Below are 23,021 nucleotides of genomic sequence, written 5' to 3'. Positions count from 1 at the left end.
TTTTGACATTTTTTATTGAGCCCTGGCTTATGGCAATTGCATTTGGCCTATCTTGATGAATAAGCCATGTGTATGTGAAAGAAATGTGCATTATATTGCAGTCAGTTGTAGTATTTTGAAAAGATAAATTAAGTCCAGTTTGTTGGGTTAATGTTCTCCAGCAACCCTTGGGATAGGAAGTGAATATTTCCTTATAGTTATGATTTGCATTTCTCTAATGACTAATATTCTAGAGCCTCTTTTTCTGCACTTGTTGGCTATTTGCTTATCTTCCTTGAGGAAATGTCTATTCATGTTTCGGGCCCAGTTTTTAATTGGCATTTTGTTGTTGATTTGTAGTTCTTTATTTGTTCAGATATATAATTTGTAAATATTTTCTCCTATTCTGTAGGTTTTCTTCTGTTCCCTTGGTAGTGTTTTTTGATGCACAATAGTTTTGAACATCAATAAACTCTAATTTATCTATTCTTTTCTTCTGTGGCTTGTGATTTTGATGTCATAGCAAAGAAACTATTGACTAATCCAAGGTCGTGGAGGTTTACCCATATGTTTTATTCTGAGAGCTTTATAAAATTTGAGGTATTTGATCTTTTTTGAATTAATTTTGTATATATTGTAGGGTAAGTGTCCAGCTTCATTGTTTTGTATATAAATATACAGTTGTTACTGCCTCATTTGTTCAAGAGGGTGGCTTCTTTTAAAAAAAAAAAAAAATTTTTTTTTTTTTTTTTGAGATGAAGTCTCATTCTGTAGCCCAGGCTAGAGGGTTGTGGCATCATCATAGCTCACTGAAATTTCAAACTCTCTTAGACCCAAGTGATTCTCCTGCCTCAGCCTCCCAGAATGCTAGGACTATGGGTGTGAGCCACTGTGCCCAGGGGATCATTTTTTTTTATCTCTTAAAACTTCAGTGTATATTTTCTAAGAACAAGTATATGGGCTATGTATCCACAGCAAAATTTTACAAATCAGGGGATCTAATAGTGAATAGGATATTATTTAATGTTATCTATATTCATCCTGTATGTTCAAATGTGGCCAATTGTTCTAATGATGTAATTATAGCATGTGTGTACATACATGGTCCCAGAGTCACACAATATTTAGTTTACATTTTTCTTCAATCTGAAACATATAATCAGCTTTTCTTTTCTTTTTTTTTACAATTTGACAACTTAAGGAGGATAGGCTTATCATTTTGTAGAATGTTTCTCTATTGGGGCCTATACAATGTGATCTTGTGAACAAGTTCAAGAGTAGAATTCTAGGTTAACATTTGCGCACATAGAAAGGGAAATGGAAAAGGAAAATTACAGTGGAGTAATCTGAAACACATGAGCTCAGGTGACTAAGGTTAACATCATCAGTGCTAGGCCATGTTGATACTAAGTACCCTGGATTATTATGTGATGATAATGGCATTTGTTTCTATAACCTTTGTGTCTTTATGAATGCGGTTTAATTATCTGAACAAATAATTAGCCAACAAATCCCACTGAAGGGACATTCTACAAAACACCTGACCAGTATTCCTCAAAATTGTCAGAGTCATCAAAAACAAAGAAAGTGAGAAACTCTCTCAGCCAAGAGGAGCCTAAAGAGACTTGATGACTACATGTAATGTGCTGTTCTGGGTGGGATTGTGGAGGAGGAAAAGCATATTAGCTAAAAATTAAGGAAATTGGAATGAAGCTTGCACTTTGGGAACCTTCTCTACTCTCTTTGGAATTTTTCTATAAATGTAAAACTGTTATAAAAAATAAAGTGTACTAAAACATTTTAGATATGCACATATTTCAATGTTCCTGGAATTGTTACTGAATTTCTGGTTCATGCCTATGAATTCAAGCTGAGATCACCTCTAGAACATTTTATGAGTCCACAATTGCTCAATATCATTGACCTTTTGACTACTGGTCACAATATCTACTTCTTATCAGCCATCACACTTCACAACTAACTGGGCAGAGATTAATGATTATTTCCTCTTTAATAGAAAACCTACCTGCCAGCAGCTGCCACAGCCTCTAGCAGTGTCTGCAGCTGAAACCCGCACACTGAGCCCAAGGAGCTGATCATGGCCAATGACAATCTGTGGTATGAAGGGATACCTTTCCCGAGGGTCAATTTCAAACTTGAAATCCTCAGAAAAGCACAAGAAGAGTTTATGGTAGAGGATGATGATGTTGTAACAGTGACTTACCCCAAATCAGGTAAGAAAACAGAGCCCTGAACTGAGAAAGTCTGTCACTGTGTTCCTCATCCCTGCAGTAGATGGTTGGAGCACTTTCTTCCTCTTTTTTTTTACGAGTCAGGGTCTCACTCTGGCTCATCTGGAGTGCAGTGGCCCAAACATAGCTTTCTGAAGCCTAAAACTCCTGGGTTCACGAGATCCTCCCAAGAGGGTAGAACTACAGGCATGCACCACCAAGTCAAGCTAATGTGTATTTATTTATTTATTTTTACAGAGTTGCCTTTTTTTTTTTGCAGTTTTTGGCGGGAGCTGGGCTTAAACCCACTACCTCTGGCATATGGGGCTGGCGCCCTACTCCTTTGAGCCACCGGCAATGCCCTTTTTTTTTTTTGTCAAGACAGAGTTTTACCCCATGCCCTGAGCAGAGTGCAATGGTGTCGGAGCTCACTGCAACCTCAGATTTGGGCTGTGGGCATCCTGCTGCCTCAGCCTCTGAAGCTGCTGGGATTACAGGAGCTTTCTCACAGAGCCTGGCTGGGTTTTTCCATGATTTGGGGGTTGCACTATCACCCTCAGACAAGCCTCAAGCTCCTGAGCTCAAGCAATCCTCCAGCCTCAGCCTCCCACTGTGCTGGGATTACAGGTGTGAGCCACTGCACCTGGCTGTGTTTTTGTTTTTATAGAGATGGGGGTTTGCTGCATTGCTCAGGTTGGCCTGAAACTTCTGTCCTTAAAAGTGATTCTCCCACCTGAAGATGGAATCACAGGAGTGAGCCACCTACTCCAGGCCTGACTGTTGCACTTTCTATATGCCAGACAATGTGCAATGCTTTGGGGGTTGGATGGGGAGAGCAATGCCTAGTATCATGTACATTCAGAGAAAAGGATTCAGTCAGGGATTTACCCAGTAAGATGAATGTTCACAGGGGGTAATCTACAGTTTTAGGAGAACCCAGAGAAGTGAATCCAAAGGCTGATTCAGGTGTGTGTAATCAGCAGGGAGAAGGATGACCCCCTGAAATCCTAGTAGAAGAGATAGGATATAAATTGAAATAGAAACAATGAGAGGGAAACTACTTAATGAAGAGGAATATTTTCACACAGAACAATTATGATGGGTGATGGGCAGAAATTGGAAAAGGACAAATCCAAGGGACTAGAAGCTGTAAATGATATTTCCATGGGAATGGGTCTGGAGGGTGAGAGTCTGCAAATGGGGCAGATAGAGGCCAAAGGCACTGCAAGTGGCAGGGCCCTGAAAAGCCAAGAGCAATGGGAACTTATTCAAAGACTTAAACAAATGGCCAAAGGCGGCAGGAACACAAACACCCATTGACAGACGGGGAATAAAAATATGTGGCATATAGATGCAATGGAAATAGGGGGGAATGAGAAGTTGTTTAATAAGTACAGAGTTTCCATTTTGCAACATTAAAATGTGATGGAGATTTGTTGTGCAGCAATAGGAACATACTTAACACTTTTAAACTGTATGCTTAGAAATGTTACATTTTATGTTATGTATATTTTGCCATAATTTTTCTTAAGGTCACATTGAAATGAGTGACCATCATTTCCCCCTCTTTATCCAGGAACAAACTGGTTAATAGAGATACTCTGCCTGATTCACTCCAAGGGGGATACCAAGTGGATCCAGTCTGTGCCCATCTGGAAACACTCACCCTGGATAGAGACTCAGTATGGGTTTGCGTCAGCAAATAAAATGGAGGGCCCACGCTTGCTCAGTTCTCACCTCCCCATCCATCTCTTCCCCAAGTCTTTCTTCAGTTCCAAAGCCAAGGTCAGTGCACAGTGGTCATGACATGTACAGTAAATACCTTTCAGATGTTAATGTGCCTGTACATCATGTGGAGACCTTGATGAAATGCATTGTCCTTTGGTAGGTCTGGATGGGACCTGAGATTCTGCATTAGGTGATGCCAGTGTGGCTGTTCTGGAGATTACAGCTGAGAGCAAGGGTGTGAACCTTTCCACGTAGTATGCTGGCCAGATACAAATCTGGAATAAAATGCCCTGCTAGAATCTTAGGAAACTGTATTTTAAGCCCAGCTAGCACTTATAAGTGTATTATATAAGAGGGCCTGACAATTAAGTTTGTGAACTTGCCACCATGCACTTATGTTGGCAGCACCATCCAAACAACTTGGGAAAGGATTCCCAGCATTAGTATATCAATGTCTCATAGCTGCGTTCCTGTCCATGTGTGGTATGTCTTACTGAGCGATGTTCATTATTGTTGCTCTGTGTTATTCGTGCCATCCGAGTTGTCAGAGCTTGAATTAGAGTAATGAAGAAACATTACATTTATTGGTAAACTTGGCAAGAATGAAAGTGACATCAGGAACATGTTAATCCAAGTTTATGTGGATAATGCCATGAAGAAAATGGCAGTGTACATGTGGATTAAATGGTTTTCTGAGGAGAGATCACTGTGGCCGGTAAAGAGCAGTACTGATGAAAACATTGCAAAAATTCATGGAAATTGTGAATCAGAATTGTCAGCTGACTGTGAGAAGTATAGCAGACCAATTAAACTGCCTGTGAGAGAGTTTTTAGCCAGTAAGCAAATAACCGTATTGGAACACCCTCCCTACCCACCTGATCTGCCTCCCAGATGACATATTTTTTTTAACTGAAGGTAAAGGAAATATTGAAAAGAAGACATTTTGATGACATTCAGGACATCAAAGGTAATATAAGGACAGCTCTGATGGTCATTCCTGAAAAAGAGTTCCAACCCCGCTTTGAAGGGTGGACTGGGCACTGGTGTCGGTGCAAAGCTTCCCAAGGGGAGAATTTGAAGGCGAACATAGTGATATTCAGCAATGAAGTATGTGATAAAATCAGATTACTGCCCTGCCCAGGTAGAACTGACCAGCCCAGGAAGGATTGAGTGCATGTCCCACCCACGAAATAATGAAATAAGAAACAATCTCTGCCTCTGACCATTTAAACCCCCAACCGCCATAGCCCATGTGTTAAATTCTTTCCCTGTTAGGGATTTCACACCACCTGCACCCAGGTGGACTATTGGCCACACTGACCACACAGACCCGAGACTGCATTTTCTTTTTGTTTTGAACCTCAGAATAATCTTTCATTTTTTGAGCCCAGAACGTCTTATTATGTAGCACTTATTGTAGGATGAGTAGTTCTCAGACTTAATTGTCAGATTAGGCATACTAGATAAGCCCCTTTTTGTTGCTCTAAGATAGTGATCAGTTTAAACATGCGTGCAAGAAAATAAAAAAAAATAGTGAGTAGATCTTAGTTTAATAAATGCCTCTTGCTACTGTGAAGAAGCAGAATGGTTCATATGGGCACTAGCATATTTAAAAATGCTGAAATCCAAGGTGATTGCTCCGGGGCCCTGGATAGATTTTCCAACCTCTGTGTCTTACTGAGTGTAGCTGTCTTTGGAGATGAGCAGCCACATGGATCTCCCTAGTGGCTGAACACTAATCACCAGAAGGAATAATTGTTATTCAGAGTCTAATATACATCAGATCAATTTTAGAAACAGGCTTTACTAAAAAATATAAATGTTAAAAAGAAAGCAAATAAACGTAAATATAAATTTTAAAAAGAAAGCAAAAAAAGAAGGATGGAAAGAAGGAAAGGAAGAAAACTTGCTTTCCTAGGCGTTTATTGTTTTGTGAATTTTTAAAATTTTTTCACTTTAAATTAAATTGAGAAACTTAGCATCATACTCTCCTGTCTTGGAATTCTACCAAACTCAGCAGCACAATTAATTTGTAACAGCACACTTGTTTACATGTGTCTTATGCGTGTTGGTAAATCCCTGTGTGGGGAAACTGAGGACTAGAGAGAGAGAGAGATGGACTAGAATAAAGGCACGAAGTGGGAGGGTGCAGAGTCCAAAGGAAAATTTAGGTATTCAAATGTCAAGTAATCTTCCTTGTGTGTGTGAGTAGGTGTATATGTGTGTGTGTGTGTGTGTGCAGTAATCTTAGGTATTAACTTGATGGGTATTTATATGTGTACACACTTGATAACCCTTATCTAAGTCCTAATTTAGAACTTTTCCCCTGATGTCTTGATGCCCCTTCTCAGTTAATGCCCACGGACAGAGATAAACACTGCCTTGACTTAGAACCATAGCTTAGTTTTGCTTGTTCTTGAACTTCATCCAAATAGAGTCATGCTGTATGAACATTGGATGCCTGAATTCCTTCACTCAAAGTGATGTCTGTGAGAATCATCCATGGTCTTGGGTGAACATATGGATATATATTTTTATATATCTATGAACCATCATAACATATTAATCCATTCTCCTGCTAGTGATCTTTCACGTATCTACACAAATACAATCCCACTCGCATTTTCAAACCCTCTAGTTGCTTCCCATTGTGAGTAGACTACCCCAGAGGGAAGGACAATGCTTTCCTCTTACATTGTTATAATCCTGGAGCAGTGACTACTTCACAAAAACTTTAACTTTATATTTGATTAATGAAGGTATTGAGTAATTTATTAAAAAATCCATTGATGTTTAGTAAGTATTTTTTAAGAATTGGCTTTTTCTCCATTTTTATGAAGATCAAAAGGAGAGAAATAAATATATTGATTTTTCTTTCTCCCATTTTCCCTTTAAGGTAATTTATGTCATCAGAAATCCCAAAGATATTATTGTATCTGGCCATTTCTTCTGGAATTCCGTGAATTTGGCTAAGAAACCAAAGTCAATGGAACAATACCTTGAATGGTTCCTGGAAGGAAATGGTGAGTGTGCTGAAAATATGGACGCCAGGGGGCGTGCGGAGTCCGTTCTCCTACTTCACCTGACACCCACCTTAAATCCACAAATCACCAGCCCAGGGCTGCAAGGCTCTGTCACCGTTGGAACCCAAATTTGCAACGTCCACCTACTTTCTTACGTGGCAGCAGAGCTTTAGCCAGCCCCTGCGCTTGTCCCTGATAAACCGTCAACCCTATCTGTTGAGTCTAACATCTCTAGTACTAACATATTCCTCTCCCCTCTCCTAACGTGTGGCTTTCTGAAAGTCAGCTTTTCATTGGCTTCTCAAACAAGGCAATCCTGACTTTCTAACTTTGTCCCTTTGTTTTTCAGAAAATGCCTCTTTTCAAAGTCCCTTACTCCTCTATTTCTATCAGTCTCAAAAAGGTTTGCCTGACTCTGGAATCTTCCTTCCTTCCTTCCGTCCGTTGGGGATTCATTGAGGGTACAAGAAACCAGGTTACACTGATTGCATTTGTTAGCTAAAGTCCCTCTTACAATCGTGTCTTGCCCCCCAAAGGTGTGGTACACCCCAAGGCCCCACCACCCTCCCTCCTTCCCTCTCTCTGCTCTTCCTTTCCCCACCTCTCCCTCCTTCTTTCTCTCTCTGCTCTCCCCTTCCCTCACCCCCACCGTGTCCTTAATCGTCGGAATCTCTATTCTTTAGTTATGCAGAGTCCCTGGGCTTCCTTAAGCTCTCGCAATTTGGCACCTTTTTTTTTTTTTTGTAGAGACAGAGTCTCACTTTATGGCCCTCGGTAAAGTGCTGTGGCATCACAGCTCATAGCAACCTCCAACTCCTGGGCTTAAGCGATTCTCTTGCCTCAGCCTCCCCAGTAGCTGGGACTACAGGCGCCCGCCACAACGCCCAGCTATTTTTTGGTTACAGTTCAGCCGGGGCCGGGTTTGAACCCGCCACCCTCGGTATATGGGGCCGGCGCCTTACGGATTGAGCCAAATCAAAACTGCCTGCTAAATCTCCTGTCTGGGCTGTGATCTTTCTCCAGAGCTCCAGCAACCTGAAGAGAGCCATAGATGCTTGGTATTCAACGTGTGCAAGATTGAGGGCATCTCTCCTCACTCCCCAAACTGCTTCTACTGCACATTAATGTCCACCAATAAGTAGACCCACCTCCCCTCACCCAAGGGCTGGCATGATTCTGACATTTCACATGCTCTTTGTTTTCCCACCCCACTCCTCCCTGCCTCTCACCATTTACCTTTAGCTAATTAGTAACCAAGTCCCACCACCTTGATTAATATCTTTAATGTGGTCTATGATAAAGTGCTTCTGTACTCAGAAAATCCTACTATTGTGACACTATATAAAATGCCCACCCCATTATTTTTGCTTGAGCAGTTTTTCCTTAGTAATACGCATCACCAACAGGTATTCATTCATTTATTCTGTGTATCTGCACAATACGATGTAAAGTCTGAGTTTTTCACTGTTGGACCTCAGGTGGTAGAAGGATTCTTACTACGTAATTAGCAATCAGCACCACCTTTTGAAATGATTAATAGCCATTTATTACTGCTTCTATAGCATTTTATTAACAGAGGCACTGTTATTTCTTACCAAGATTAACATAACAAAGGCATTAGCAGTGTCCTTGCCTCCATACAGTGTGCCCCTGCTAAGCTATATTGCAATTATCTATTACACATTAGAGAGTTCATTTTCTCTTTCCCACTATTCCTTGATTGTTTCCCCTCAGCATAAAGTCTAATCTTCAAATCCTATTTGCTATTGATCGGAGCTGAACTCTGCAGCCATGTATCCCTCCTTGGTTCAGTTTACTTTTTCACAGAAAAATCAACATTGAAACCACATGTGGGAAGCCCAGGCACAAGGAGAGCACTTCCCCTCTCAGCGTTCTATCTGCTCTTGCCATTTGGTACATACAAAAAGTTGGCATCATGCTTCAACTGCCACCAAGAATCTTGCAAAGTCCAGTTCATAGTGGTGATTGATGAGGACACATCCTGCAAACCTCATCACTATCCCAATTTCTTTCCTCTCTGTGCTTTCAAACCCATGCACAGACCTTTCTTTCTTATCCAGTCAAGAACCACCAGAACCAAAATCTTTATTGTTCTCAACCAACATAAATATTCTGACCCTGTGTGGCCATGTAGAGTAGTAAACCAAATACCTTTCCCTGTACAGGTGAAGATCCCTTGGGAATTTAATTTTGAGGAATGTTGTCCTTAGATCCAGGCAACATGGGTTCCTGCTGTGGACCCTGGGTCCTTGCACAGAGTTTTGGGTCACACTTGAGTTAACAGGGCCTTAGGGGTGCCCTGTTCTTAGTACATATCTTCATTCAACAGGTAAAGAGTCTCTAGGGACAAGGAGGGCACTAGCTCGGGCGGAGCTTTCTACCTCTTGTTACCTATGTTGTGGGAATCTTGACCTGTGGGATCATTCGCACCAGAGACTCAGAGCTTGCTTTTAGGGACTGTGGGGTCCTCTTCTCTTGGTCCGACCTCCCTAGAGAGATCACGTGCATCTCTAAGCTACACATGTCCACAGGGAAAATCGAAAGGAATGACTCACAATCACTATCTGCAGGATAGGAGAACATGCTCATACATAAAGTACTGTAAGAATGGAAAAGCAAGCATCAGTGTACCCCCCAAATATCTTTTAAATTAGCCAGGCATGGTTGTGTCCACCTGTTGTCCTAGCTACTTGGGAGATTGAAATGGGAAGATGGCTTGAGGCCCAGAGATCAAGGTTACAGTGAGCTCTGATCACACCACTGCACCCCAGTGTGAGACTATCTCCAATGAAAAGAAAAATGGATTCCAGGGAATAGGATTTGCCTATAGCTATGGGGGTGCCCAATGCTCACTACTGATGCTGACCTTGCTCAGTCACTTCACTATGTGAGTAAAGCATTGCTCCATCCAGTGTCTGTGTGAGTTGTATCTTTCTTGGCCACCCTGACACCTGCAAACCACAGCGTAGGCTGATGCCCCAGGACTCCTGCTCTTGGTGGCAGGCATTGTTCTGCAATTTGTATCCTTCCCAGAGGTGGTTATAGGTGTCGCTTGCTTGGCACCTCAACCAAGATCCACCTTAACCAAAGGTTATGTGTGGATCTTATTCGAATCACACTTTAAAGAAACCAAACAGAAAAAGACATTTATGAGATAATCTAGGAAAAGTGAATACTGATTATGTATTAGAATATAATAAAGAAGTATTTTAGGAGGGTTGGTGTGATGATGTAATTGACAGTGACAATTACTCTGAAGAGATATTTCAAAGTATGTAAAGATGAAATGTTGTGATGTGTGGGGGTTTTCTAACATGAAACAGTTGGAAGGAAAGGGTAAACAGATAAATAAGGTATATATATCCTAAACAACACATCAGGACACACTGCTTTAGGATGTATCCCCAGTGTGCTCCTTACTTGTGCCGAATTATAAAACCTTCTTGCTATTAAAAAAAATAGCAATCCACCAATAATGGCTGAAGCCAAGAAAAGGGCTTATGGGAGCTCCTTACGTATATGGAGGCTCCTTGTACATACTAATATATGTATACACATTTGTATTTCAGTACATAGACATTTGTATATAATTGTATATATGTGTGTGTGTGTGTGTATATATATATATATATATATATAGTAGACACATTTCCTGTTTCCTTCGCTGAAAATGTTTGCCAGACCCTGGGTTCCCCAGAAAACAGAGCGAGAAGCAAAGCCTATGTTTATTATGTGTGCATTTACTAAGTGTGCAATCTCAAGGAAGGGGGAAGAGCCAATATAAGGGTGCACCACCAAGCAGGTCACCACCTGGCATCAAGCATGGCTGACTGCTTGATCCTATGGAAGTATCTTCTGGGAGGTCACCTGAATGAAGTCAGCTCAGGACAATCCACCTGAGGAAAGAAATGAAGAGGAATTTACCCACCAGCTGCTGCTCCCATTGAGCAAAGTTCCACCCAGTGCGGCATTAGCTCCCCCACCCTATCAGGTAGCTCATGCATGGCCCTCCAGCAGGACCTATGTCATCTCCCACTTCCATGTCAGTGGAGAATCTTCAGGGCAGGAGGAAAAGGCCACCATGCGTCAAGGAAGCCCAATCTGCTTTGAGAATAGGCCCACATGGAGAGGAACTGGTCTCCAGTGCCAGCTCTCTGGACATGGGTGAGCCATCTTGGAAATGGATCCTCCAACTCCAGTGGAGATGGCTCAGCTAACGTTGCATAAGCAAAGAAGGGCTGTCCCTGTGAATCCTGCCCAATGCAGCGTCATGAGAAAATAAATGGTTTCTGTCTTATGCCACTAAAAAAAAGAAAAAGCCTTTCCTTTCTTCTCTTTTCTCGCTGCTTGCTGTGAGGGTCCACGCCCTCCCCCCACATGCTTCGTCACCATGCCTCGGAAACTGAGGAAATCAAGGACTTTCTGCTCACAGCCAAGTGAAAGGATGCCAAGTCTGTCAAGATCAAGAAAAATAAGAATGATGTGAAGTTTAAAGTTTGATGCAGCGAGTACCTTTATACCTTGGTCGTCACAGACAAAGAAAAGGTGGAGAAACTAAAGCAGTCTCTGCTCCTTGGTTTGGCAGTGAAGGAGCTGAAACGAAGCAGACATCCTGGTTTGAGTTGCATTAAATTTTAAAAGTTCAAAAAGAATTAATCAGGAAGCCTGTCTTAACATGTTAAACTGCCTCGGGTTCAGGGTTCCATACCTTCTTATAATTTCCTTTCAACTCACACACTGAACTTTATATATTTATATTTGGGGTGGTGGGATTAGGGAGACCATGGTCAAAGGGTACAAAATTTCAGTTAGACAAGAATAAGGTTAGGAGAGCTATGGTACAGCATGTTAATAATAGTTAATAATAATGAGACCATAGTCAATAATCATGTATTATGTACATGAATATTGCTAAGTGAATCCATCTTAAATGTTCTGAATATCACAAAATGGGAAGTACGTGAGGTGATGAATATGTTAATGAGTTCCATTTTATCACTGCACAGTGTATGCATGTATCAAAACATCGTGTTGTATACTGTAAATATATACAAATTGTAATTCTCAATTATATGATAATAAAGCTGGTGGGGGAGTTAGCCTAATAGATGGAATTAACCTGTCTGTCTCTCTGCCTCCCCCATGCAGTGCCATATGGGTCATGGTTTGACCACGTTCGTGGCTGGGTGTCCATGAGAGAGAGGGAGAACTTCCTGATGCTGAGTTATGAGGAGCTGAAACAGGTAACCATCATTTTAGTAGTCGGTGCACATCCTCTCATCTCCATCTTCCCTTCCTCTGACTTCCCTCCATTTCTCTGCATGTCCATTTCTCCTTCTCAGTCAAAATTCAACCTGGAGAAGAGTCACTAAGGGTGGGATTAGCTCCCTGGTCTCCATTGCCCCATATCTGGTTGCCATTTCCCAAGATTCATGCTCTTTTTTCTATGTTCTTCTTTACTTTCTCTTCAAACATCTAAAGGGTTTTCCCATGCATCCAGGCAGAGGACCAGGGCTTATGCACCCAGTGGTGGTTGTGGGCAGGACATATGGTGCTTCTGATGACTCAGTAATGAGAAGGCCCTGGGGAAGGGACAGAACTGGGTGGTTACAGTTCAGTCCCAGAGATATATTCAACTGTCTGACATTTTAGCCTGGCTAGTACGAAGAGAAATGAAGGCATGAGATCAATCTGTGTGAATGTGCTGAGATGCCGAGGACTGGAGGGGCTGCTGAGAGACGGGAGCAGCTGCCAGGTGATGCTCAGGACCAGTGAGGGTGAGTAGGCTATTGTAGAAAAAACTGTCCTATATTAGTGGTATCCTGGAGAAAAGAGAAAACAACGTGAATACTGGATGTTGCTTCTACCTGAGAAACATCACCTCCCATCCCCTTCCTCTGCCCACCTCTGTCCAGTCCCCAATGGCCTTAGCATGAATCATTGTGATCGGGAAGCCTTTCTTAACATGTTTAACTCCCTCAGGTCCAGGATGTCATAACTTCTTGTAATTTTCCTTTCAACTCATACACTGAACTTTAATTTTAGCTATTTCCACAGTTTTGTATCCTTTTGTTAGACGAAAATCGGGGCTTGTCAAATAAAGAAAAAAATTAAAGCATTTTAATTCTAAGAGAAAAGTCTATGATTCAGAGGAATGTCTTTCTGGTATAAAAGCTATTTTCTTAGCATAACCTCTCAGGATCCTGAACCAACTACTAATTATTGAGATAATACATGAGAATATGTTGTAAAACTCCATGCATTATTCAAATACAGAGAATCATGAGGAATAATATGGTTTAATACAGCACAGCCAGGATTTTAATTCGATTCATTGAATCTTTCTGAAGTTCTCCCACAACCTCTCCTTGTTTAATCCTAATCATTGTCCAGGAGCCCTTCTCAAAGTCTCTGTAGAAACCCTAGGCCCTAGAACTTAGTTTACTGCTAAGTTCTTCTAAACTCAAGCATGTGAGAAATCCATCAGGATCCCGGCATCTTTCACACACGTTCTGCTCTCTCTTATTTACCTGTTTCTCCTGGTTGTATTCAACTCCATCACGTCTCACTCCTGTGTCTTGTTCCTCTTTTTCTTCCCCCTCCTGGTCCTCATCCTCCTTCTCATCCTGGTCTCTCTGTCGTCTTTCTCTCTCACATCCTCTCTCTTGTTTTTCCTTCTTTTAGGACACAGAAAGAACTGTGGAGAAGATCTGTCATTTCCTGGGTAAGAAGGTAGAGCCAGAAGAACTCAGCCTAATCCTCAAGAACAGCTCCTTCCAGGCCATGAGAGAAAACAAGATGTCCAATTTCTCCCTGCTGGGTGATGCTTATTTAGTTCACAAAAACCCACTTCTGAGAAAAGGTAAAAGCAAATGCTCTGGTTTCAACATGTCTCAGAATACAAGAAGGGCTTTCTTGTGCTAACAGTTGAGAACATTTCTCCTGTTGCTTAATTAAGGGGTGTCTTTTCATGGCTGCAGGCACTTGGACAAAGTTGATCCATCCTGGGATGGCTACCTGAGCGATGAGAAATTCAGGGGTCCTCAAACTGCAGCCTGCGGGCCACATGAGGCGGTGTGATTGTATTTGTTCCCGTTTTGTTTTTTTTTACTTCAAAATAAGATATGTGCAGTGTACATAGGAATTTTTTCATAGTTTTTTTTAAACTATAGTCCAGCCCTCCAATGGTCTGAGGGACAGTGAACTGGCCCCCTGTTTAAAAAGTTTGAGGACACCTGATAAATCCCCTCCCCTTTGAATTGACACAGGAGGGTGTCCTAAAAACAGTGACCAGGTTAATTAGCTACTTCTGCCAAGTTTACAAGCTGTGACTGAGGCTGAAGGAGGATGAAATTGGGGTGTTTCTATGAGGGCTACCTGCTGCGCAGTTAGTGTAGACAACAAAGACATGAATGAAGGATTGACTTAGCTGGAAAAAGGAGAGGTGAGTCTATCAGACATTGTAAGGTCCCCCTGTAATTAAAACTTGCCCATATCCCTACACTTGAGCTCAAGACAAATGAAAATACTTATTAGATGGAGTTGAAGAAACTGTTTTCCCCAAATCCTACACTTCAGATATATCAGGGATGGTGATCCATGCAAGAAAATAATGAAATTTTTCTAAAACATCTCAGGACCTTGATCAGGTCAGGGCCTGTGCTATTCCAGTTGGCCAGGAGGACAGAGACCAAAGAGGTCAGTCTGAGCCCTAACATCTAACGCAACTGGCTTTGCTGGGTTTTGTATTGCTGTGGACCCATGACTTCCTCTTTCTTCAAATTACTCTCTTTTGGAATGAGAAGGTCTATCCTATGCCTGTCCCACAATTGCATTTTTGACCTGATGAGGCATTTCTTCTTTTTTAAAAAAATTTTTAGATTAATATGAAGGTACAAATGCATTTCTTTTATATTTTTTTATTTTTTATTTTTTATTAAACCATAGCTGTGTACATTAGTATGATCATGGGGCACCATACACTTGGTTCATATATCGTTTCACACATTTTCATCACATTAGTTAACATAGCTTTTGTAGCATTTTCTTAGTTATTTTGCTAAGACCTTTACATTCCACATTTACTAGGATTCACATATACCCTTGTAAGATGCACCGCAGGTGTAATCCCATTAATCCCCCTTCTTCCCCCTCCCTCCTTCCTCCCTCCCCTCCCTTTCCCCTTTCTCCCTATTCTTAGGTTATAACTCGGATATAGCTTTCATGTGAAGGTCCTACATTAGTTTCATAATAAGGGCGAGTACATTGGGTACTTTTTCTTCCATTCTTGAGACACAAATGCATTTCCAAAGGTATAGTTCAAGTTGTTGTTGAGCCCTGATACCCTTACATTGCACACATTAGTTGAGAACTCACTACTGCCCCTTCTTCTTCACTTTACCTCCCTCCTATTCCCTATGCATTTGCATGCAGATTTAATCAGAGAAGCAACAGGGACACAGATCACTGGGAGCCTGACACACTTGTACTGAGTGAAACCCATGAGCCCTGAAAGAGCTTGAACAGGAAAGTGGCAAGATGTGTCTTCCCTTCTCAAGGGATCAAGGGGACTCCCATCTGAGACTAACTTGTAAGGGAGACCAATCCTAAGCAGAGAGACCGCTTACAGTCCGTCACCTTAATGCAGGAGAGAAATGCTGTTGGCTTGGGTCAGGGTGATAGAAATAGGGGTGGTGGCAAATGGCTTGATTCTGGGTGTGTCAGCAGACATTTCATGCATGACTGTGGAGGGAATATGTACAGGAGGGGCTGGGAGAGAGGAGAAAATAAGAAGTCTCCTCCAGGCAGGGAGACGTGTAAACAGGTGTGCTGCCAGGAGGCACAAGGGCCCACCAATGGATCACTGCTCATTCTGCTATATTAGCCACAATGTCCATGGACAGTGGACAATAGGAACATACCAAGGAGGATATGTGTTAAGACTCAGCTGCACCTGACTTGAAGGTCTGTTTCCTGTTTTTCAGGAGTAACTGGGGACTGGAAAAATTACTTTACGATAGCCCAGGCTGAAACCTTTGATAAAGTATTCCAGGAAAAGATGGCAGATCTTCCTCGGGAGCTGTTCCCATGGGAATAACGTCTATGATATTTCTGGATCTTATATGGATACTGATATTTGTTCTCCTGTCTCTACATGTGTGCACAATTGGGGGTCATTGCATAAAACCTACTATTTCATCCTGGAGCCTTGAATGATCAAATCTTTGTATCTTTGACCAGTTCCTTGTTAAAAATCACCATAGTACCCCTACACATGTCATGGGATCCCAGACCCTAAATGTTTGTAGTGTTTCAAACATAGAAAATGCTACAGAAATAATATAAGTGTTATCCATAAGTGTGTTCAAAATACAAGTTTTTTTGAGACAGATTCTTGCTGTGTCACTGGAACTAGAATGCAATGATGTCATCATAGCTCCCTGCAACCTCCAACTACTAGGCTTGAGAAATTCTCCTGTCTTGGCCTCCTGAGTACCTGACATTACAGGTGTGCACTTCTATTCCCACATAATTATTATTATTATTATTTTTTTCCTCCTCTTACTCAGGAGGATCTCCAATGTCTGGCCTCAAGTAATACTCCCACAGTCAGCCTCCCACAGTCCCAGTATTACAGTGATGAGCTGTGAAGACTGGCCAAATTTTTTTTATAAAAATTAGAAAGAGTGACAGTTATAGATGTGAGACCAAGAATAATAAAAATAAGAAATAAATCATAGAAGCAATTAAGGCCCCTTCTCTTCTCATCAGGTGTATCTTTACAATTTATTATTATTATGGACTTATGAACATAATTTCTACAGAAAAACAGACTGTTCCATAAAATGAGTGAGGCCATTTTGAAGATAAACCACCTTGACCAACATTTCACACCTACATGGCAAAATGTTCTGCAGCAAAGTCTTTCAACTATGCCTACAGCCTACACAACCCCTCATAAATGTACAGTACACCCTCCATAGTTGATCACCTCCCTACATTGACCACTTCCTTATGTTGACCTAATTTTCTTTTCTTTTTCTTTTTTTTTTTTTTTGAGACGGAGTCTCACTATGTCACCCTCAATAGAGTGCCATGGCATCAGCTCACAGTAACCTCTAACTCTTGGGCTTAAGCAATTCTCTTGCCTCAGACTCCCAAGTAATTGGGACTACAGGTGCCTGCCACAACACCCGGCAATTTTTTTTTGTTGAACTTGTCATTGTTATTTAGCAGGCCCAGATCTGGTTCGAACCTGTCTGTTTAGAGTATATGGCCGGCACCCTAACCACTGAGCTATGGGTACCAAGCCCATTAAGCTAATTTTCATGGACCAACATGCACCACATGTACGTATAAGTCCTAGTTCCTTCTGTTGACCATCTGTGTGTCTTGACCAGTTTATTAAAGTCCTTCAGGAGGTCAACTTACAGAGGTTCTTCTGTGCTTATCTAATCTCTCCAGTGGTCATTCCAAAGCCCATCTAAGACATGACCAGCTGCTTCTGTTTTACCCTAAAACCTTGGTGTAGAAACCAGGATGTTTTCTAGAGGGCGAATGTGAGGACCTAATGTCTCTCAACCACCAAGACATCACTTCAGGTTTTTCGTAAGTCCCTATTTAGTATTTCTTCCTGAGAAACTCGATTTGTTACCTTCTTTCTCTGGCCTCTCAGCTCCCTCGACCCTTAGGGGTAGGTTTGCATGCATCTGCTCATGGCAAACAGTTCTCAACCTTCTTTTGTTCTCTTGCTCTGGTAGTTGAGCATAGACAATGAATGCAGAGAAATTCACTCCCAGTATAAAAAATTCTCCATTTCCAGGGGTGGTTTCAGGATCCCTCACCCATGGAGCCTGCAGTGATAAAGTGTCCAGCACTTGATGGCAGTGAGGTCCTCAAAGGCCTTGTTCTGGGATGTGGTATTGGTTGTGGGGCCGCCTTGCTCCTTTTCTTCTTTTTTGTTTTCTAAGTCAGCTTCTCTATACTTTGTAGAGATTATGTAGGGTCCCACTATTATTTCAATAAATGCATTTTCTGCTTACATCATCCAGAGTCCACTGTATTTGAAACCCAAGTTAACCCACAACAACCAATGCCCCTAACATCATCTCACTCCATTGGCCTGAACCCGTGTTTCACACACAGGGGAAAGGCCTTGGCATAGCACGATGCAGAGAGCTTTGCTTTCTTGGGGTGACATTTAGCAGGTTCCCTTGTACAGTTTCTTATAGACTCAAAATTGGTCCTGAGGACATAATGGGACTCAGAGCAGAAACGTTTGGTAAGACTGCACCATAAATGACTTTGTGAAGCTCATACTGTACCACAGTGATCTGATTCATTTTGCTTCCTGACATAGGACTGTCCTGAGCTAAAGATGGACAATCTTAAGTGGCTTGGCCAGACAAGATCTGCAAGGAACAGACCTAGCTTCTTCCTCAGTGCATATCAGGACTGTTCTGATGAAGGAGCATGTGGGCAGACTTACTGGGGAGACAGGAGAATGCAGAGCTCTGTGCCTCACACTTGTGCCCACTCAGGGCATCCTCACTGCAGAGGGGGTGCTCCCTTCCCACCCTGCTGTGAGCTCCCATGGGCTCATGAATGAGGAGTTACCAGGAACATGGTCTTAAAAGCTTGGGGATCCTATGGTGACAGCTGACCCAGCTGTTGCTGCTTTCTCATGTCTGATGTGTTGGTCTCTGGACCGACTCTGAGTCCTTCATGCAGTGCATCCTTCAAGGGGGTGCCAAGCAATCACTGAGCAGCAAGTTCAGCACATCACACCCATTTCAACACAAAGCTGGCACTGGTCGGCATTATAATTGACACCTTCCTGTATATAATGCCTCAGCCACCACTACTATCTGGGGGCTGACAGAATGCTGGATTGCCTGACACAGGAATCTATACATTATTTCTTCCAAGCAAAAGATCAATTGTCTGGCAATGGGATTGCAATGAAGGGCACATGACCTCACAATTCACTGTACACGGAGAAAAGCAAGACGCTGTATGTCTTTGGAAGACAGAGCCTACTTCGGTGTCACAATGGAACGTACAATTAAAAAAATGGACGAAGATTATTAGTACTTTTAGATGCATGGGTTATTCAGAAATTTCTTGTTTAATTTAAAAGTATTTGAAGATTGGGCAGTGCCTGTGGCTCAAAGGAGTAGAGCGCTGACCCCATATACCAGAGCTGGCGGGTTCGAACCTGGCCCTGGCCAAAAACTGCAAAAAATTTTTTTTGAAGATTTATAGATATCTTATGGTTGTTGATTTATAATTTAATGCTGTTAATGTAAGAGAGTAATTTATATTATTTCCAATTCATGACATTTGTTGAGCTTTGTCTGATGGCAGAGCATTTGGCCTGTCTTGGTGAATAAGCCTTGTGACTTGAAAAGAATGCGTATTATATTGCTTTTAGGTGTAGTATTCTGAAAAGACAAATTAAGTCCTATTGGTTGGATCAATGTTCTCCAGTGACCCTGGTGGATAGGAAGTACTTTTGATTTGCATTTCCCTAATGACTAATAACCTTGAACCACTTTTCCTGCATGTGTTGGCTGTTTGCTTATCTTCTTTGAATGTCTACTTCAGTTTTGGGCCCATTTTTTAATTGACTTTTATTGTTGAATTCTTTATTTGTTCAGAAATATATTTTGTAAATATTGTCTCCTATTCTGTAGGTTTTTTTTCCACAGTCTTAGTAGTGTTCTTTGAGGCACAAAAGTTTTTCACTTCAACCTGCACCAATTCATCTATTTTTTTCTTCTTCCTTAGCATGTGAATTGATGTTTCCTTGGGAAAGAAATCACTGGCAAATTCAAGGTCATGGACATTTACCCATATCTTTAGTCTAAGAGTTTTAGGATATTTCAGTTATTCGATCCATTTTAATTAAGTAATGTATACATTATAAGGTAAGTTTCCAGCTTTATTCTTTTCATGTAAATATATAGTTGTTACTGCCTCAGTTGTTGAGGAGGATAGTTTTTTTTTTTTTTTTAGGTAGAATCTCACTCTGTTACCCAGGCAAGGGTAGAGTGGCGTCATCACAGCTCACAGCAACCTCAAACTTGTGGGCCCAGGTGATCCTCCCACTAAGCTGTGACTATGGGTCACAGGCCAAGTTTTTCTACTTTTCATAGGGATGACGTCTCACTGTTGCGCAAGCTGGTCTTGAACTTCTCAGCTCAAGTAATTGTCCCACCTTAGCTTCTCACGGTGCTACAATTGTAGTTGCAAGCCTCTGTGCCTGGCCAATTATTCTTTTATCTCTCAAAATTTCAGTGTGTATTTCCTAAGAACAAAGATAAGTGTTGTATGTCCACAGTAAAATTATAGAAATCAGGGAAACTGATAATGATACAAAATTATTCAACATCATCTAAATCCACATTGTATGTTCAGATTTGAGCAATTGATCCATTGACATAATTACAACATGGTGTGCATGTGTGGTCCAGGACACACACAGCACTTAGCTTCATGTTCCTTCATTTTGAGACTTGTGCTCCATTTCTTTGTTTTCATGACCATGTGACAATTCAGAGTACAGGCTTATTATTTTGCAGAATGTTTCTCTATTGGGCGTTATACAATGTGATCTTATGAATATATTCAAGTCCAGAACAGATGTTTAAGACAGGCCCACAGAGAAAGGGAGGAGGGGAAAAGGAAAATTACAGTGGAGAAATCTGAAACATGTGACTTCAGATGACCAATGTAAGGCCATGTTGATAGTAAGTACTCTTGATATTTTGTGATGATAATGCCATTTGTGTCTATGACCTGTCTCTTCATGAACCCAGTCTAATTATGAGAAAAAAAAAAATCCAATCAGTCTCACTGTGGGGACAGTCTACAAAATAACCGACCAGTACTTCTCAAAATTGTCAGACCTCAAAAACAAAGGAAGTCTGAGAAACAGTCACAGCTGAGAGGAGCCAAGAGAGACTTGATGATGATATGTAATCTGATGACCGGGATGGGGTTTTGGAGAAGAAAAAGAACATTAGGTAAAAATTCAGGAAATCTGGGCTGGGTGCAGTTCTCATACCTATAATCCTAGCACGTGGGGGGCTGAGACAGGTGGATTGCCTGAGTTCACAGGTTCGAGACCAGCCTGAGCCAGAGTGAGACCTCATCTCTAAAAAAGCTAGGCATTGTGGTGGGCGCCTGCAGTCTCAGCTACTCAGGAGGCTGAGGCAAAAGAATCACTTGAGCCCAAGAGTTTAAGGTTGCTATGAGCTATGACGCCACGGCTCTCTACCGAGGGTGACAAAGTGAGACACTGTCTCAAAAAAAAAAAAAAAATTCAGGAAATCTGAATGAGGTATGGACAATGGGATTCAGCTGGAATCTTTTTGCCATTTTTCTGTAAATCTAAAAATGTTTTAAAAAATAACACTGATTAAAACTATTTTTTATATACACACATTTTTATGTCCTTGCATTTGTTAGTGAATTTCCAGTTCACTCCTATGAATTCAACTCACATTGTCTTCAGAATGTTTTCTTCTTTTTTTTTTTTATTAAATCATAGCTGTGTACATTAATGCAATCATGGGGCACCATACACTGATTTTATAGACCATTTGACACATTTTCATCACACTGGTTAACATGGCCTTCCTGGCATTTTCTTAGTTATTGTGTTAAGACATTTCCATTCTACATTTACTAAGTTTCACATATACCCTGGTAAGATGCACCGCAGGTATAATCCCACCAATCCCTCTCCCTCCGCCCTCCTCCTCCCTCCCTCCACTCCCTTTCCCCCTTCCCTCTATTCTTAGGTTATAACTGGGTTATAGCTTTCATGTGAAAACCATAAATTAGTTTCATAGTAGGGCTGAGTACATTGGATACTTTTTCTTCCATTCTTGAGATACTTTACTAAGAAGAATATGTCCAGCTCCATCCATGTAAACATGAAAGAGGTAATGTCTCCATCTTTCTTTACGGCTGCATAATATTCCATGGTATACATGTACTACAATTTGCTAGTCCATTCATGGGTCGATGGGCACTTGGGCTTCTTCATGACTTAGCAATTATTAATTGGGCTGCAATAAATATTCTGGTACAGATGTCTTTGTTATGTTGTGATTTTTGGTCTTCTGGGTATAAACCTAGTAAAAGAATTATAGGATCGAATGGCAGGTCTATTTTTAGATCTCTAAGTATTCTCCAAACATCCTTCCAGAAGGAACGTATTAGTGTGCATTCCCACCAGCAGTGTAGAAGTGTGCCCTTTTCTCCACATCCAAGCCAACATCTCTGGTTTTGGGATTTTGTTATGTGGGCTACTCTTACTGGGGTTAGGTGATATCTCAAAGTAGTTTTGATTTGCATTTCTCTGATGAATAAGGATGATGAGCTTTTTTTATGTGTTTGTAGATCGTGCATCTGTCTTCTTTAGAGAAGTTTCTCTTCAAGTCCCTTGCCCACCCTGAGATGGGATCACGTGTTCTTTTTTTGCTAATACATTTGAGTTCTCTGTGGATTCTGGTTATTAGACCTTTATCAGAGGTATAACCTGCAAATATTTTCTCCTATTCTGAGGGCTGTCTGCTTGCTTTACTTACTATGTTCTTGGCTGTGCAGAAGCTTTTTAGTTTGATCAGGTCCCAGTAGTGCATTTTTGATACTGCTTCAATTGCCTGGGGAGTCCTCCTCATAAAATATTCACCCAGGCTGATTCCTTCAAGAGTTTTACCAGCACTTTCTTCAAGTATTTTTATAGTTTCATGTCTTAAGTTTAAATCTTTTATCCAGTGAGAGTCTATCTTAGTTAATGGTGAAAGGTGTGGGTCCAGTTTCAATCTTCTACAGTATGGCAGCCAGTTCACCCAGCACCATTTGTTAAATAGGGAATCTTTTCTCCACTGAATGTTTTTAATTGGCTTGTCAAAGATCAAATAATGGTAAGTAGCTGGATTCATTTCTTGGTTCTCTATTCTGTTCCAGACATCTACTTCTCTGTTTTTGTGCCAATACCATGCTGTTTTGATCACTATCGATTTAT

The 23,021-nt window shown here is 41.3% G+C and overlaps 3 protein-coding genes across 7 annotated transcripts in view; 1 reads left to right on the top strand and 2 right to left on the bottom strand.

Annotated features, from left to right (window-relative positions):
• The window catches only part of LOC128595776 (sulfotransferase 2A1-like), a 370,742-nt gene that overhangs the window by 151,455 nt on the left and 196,266 nt on the right, over positions 1 to 23,021 (bottom strand). The window lies entirely within an intron of this gene.
• LOC128596568 (sulfotransferase 2A8-like) overlaps positions 1 to 23,021 on the bottom strand; it is a 210,618-nt gene that overhangs the window by 72,408 nt on the left and 115,189 nt on the right. The gene's annotated exons all lie outside the window — the stretch shown is intronic.
• Positions 1,985 to 22,767, top strand: LOC128595781 (sulfotransferase 2A1-like). 4 transcript variants are annotated; one of them, XR_008382983.1, is made up of 7 exons: positions 1,985 to 2,213; positions 3,787 to 3,995; positions 6,835 to 6,961; positions 12,131 to 12,225; positions 13,667 to 13,844; positions 15,967 to 17,590; positions 18,214 to 22,767. XR_008382983.1 is itself a non-coding variant. In XM_053604751.1 (6 exons), exons 1-6 carry the CDS (start codon positions 2,078 to 2,080, stop codon positions 16,077 to 16,079), a joined length of 858 nt encoding a protein of 285 aa, XP_053460726.1. In that variant the 5' UTR covers positions 1,985 to 2,077; the 3' UTR covers positions 16,080 to 18,207. The 4 variants fall into 4 exon arrangements, 2 of the variants coding, with proteins under 2 accessions (XP_053460726.1, XP_053460727.1); XR_008382982.1 differs by lacking the exon at positions 18,214 to 22,767 and adding an exon at positions 17,805 to 18,207; XM_053604751.1 differs by lacking the exon at positions 18,214 to 22,767 and having other exon boundaries at positions 15,967 to 18,207.

The sequence above is a fragment of the Nycticebus coucang genome, chromosome 10, assembly GCF_027406575.1.
Source record: "Nycticebus coucang isolate mNycCou1 chromosome 10, mNycCou1.pri, whole genome shotgun sequence".
NCBI lineage: Eukaryota > Metazoa > Chordata > Mammalia > Primates > Lorisidae > Nycticebus > Nycticebus coucang.
Note: the sequence above shows the minus strand (reverse complement) of the source record. Positions and strands in the feature narration are given on the sequence as shown.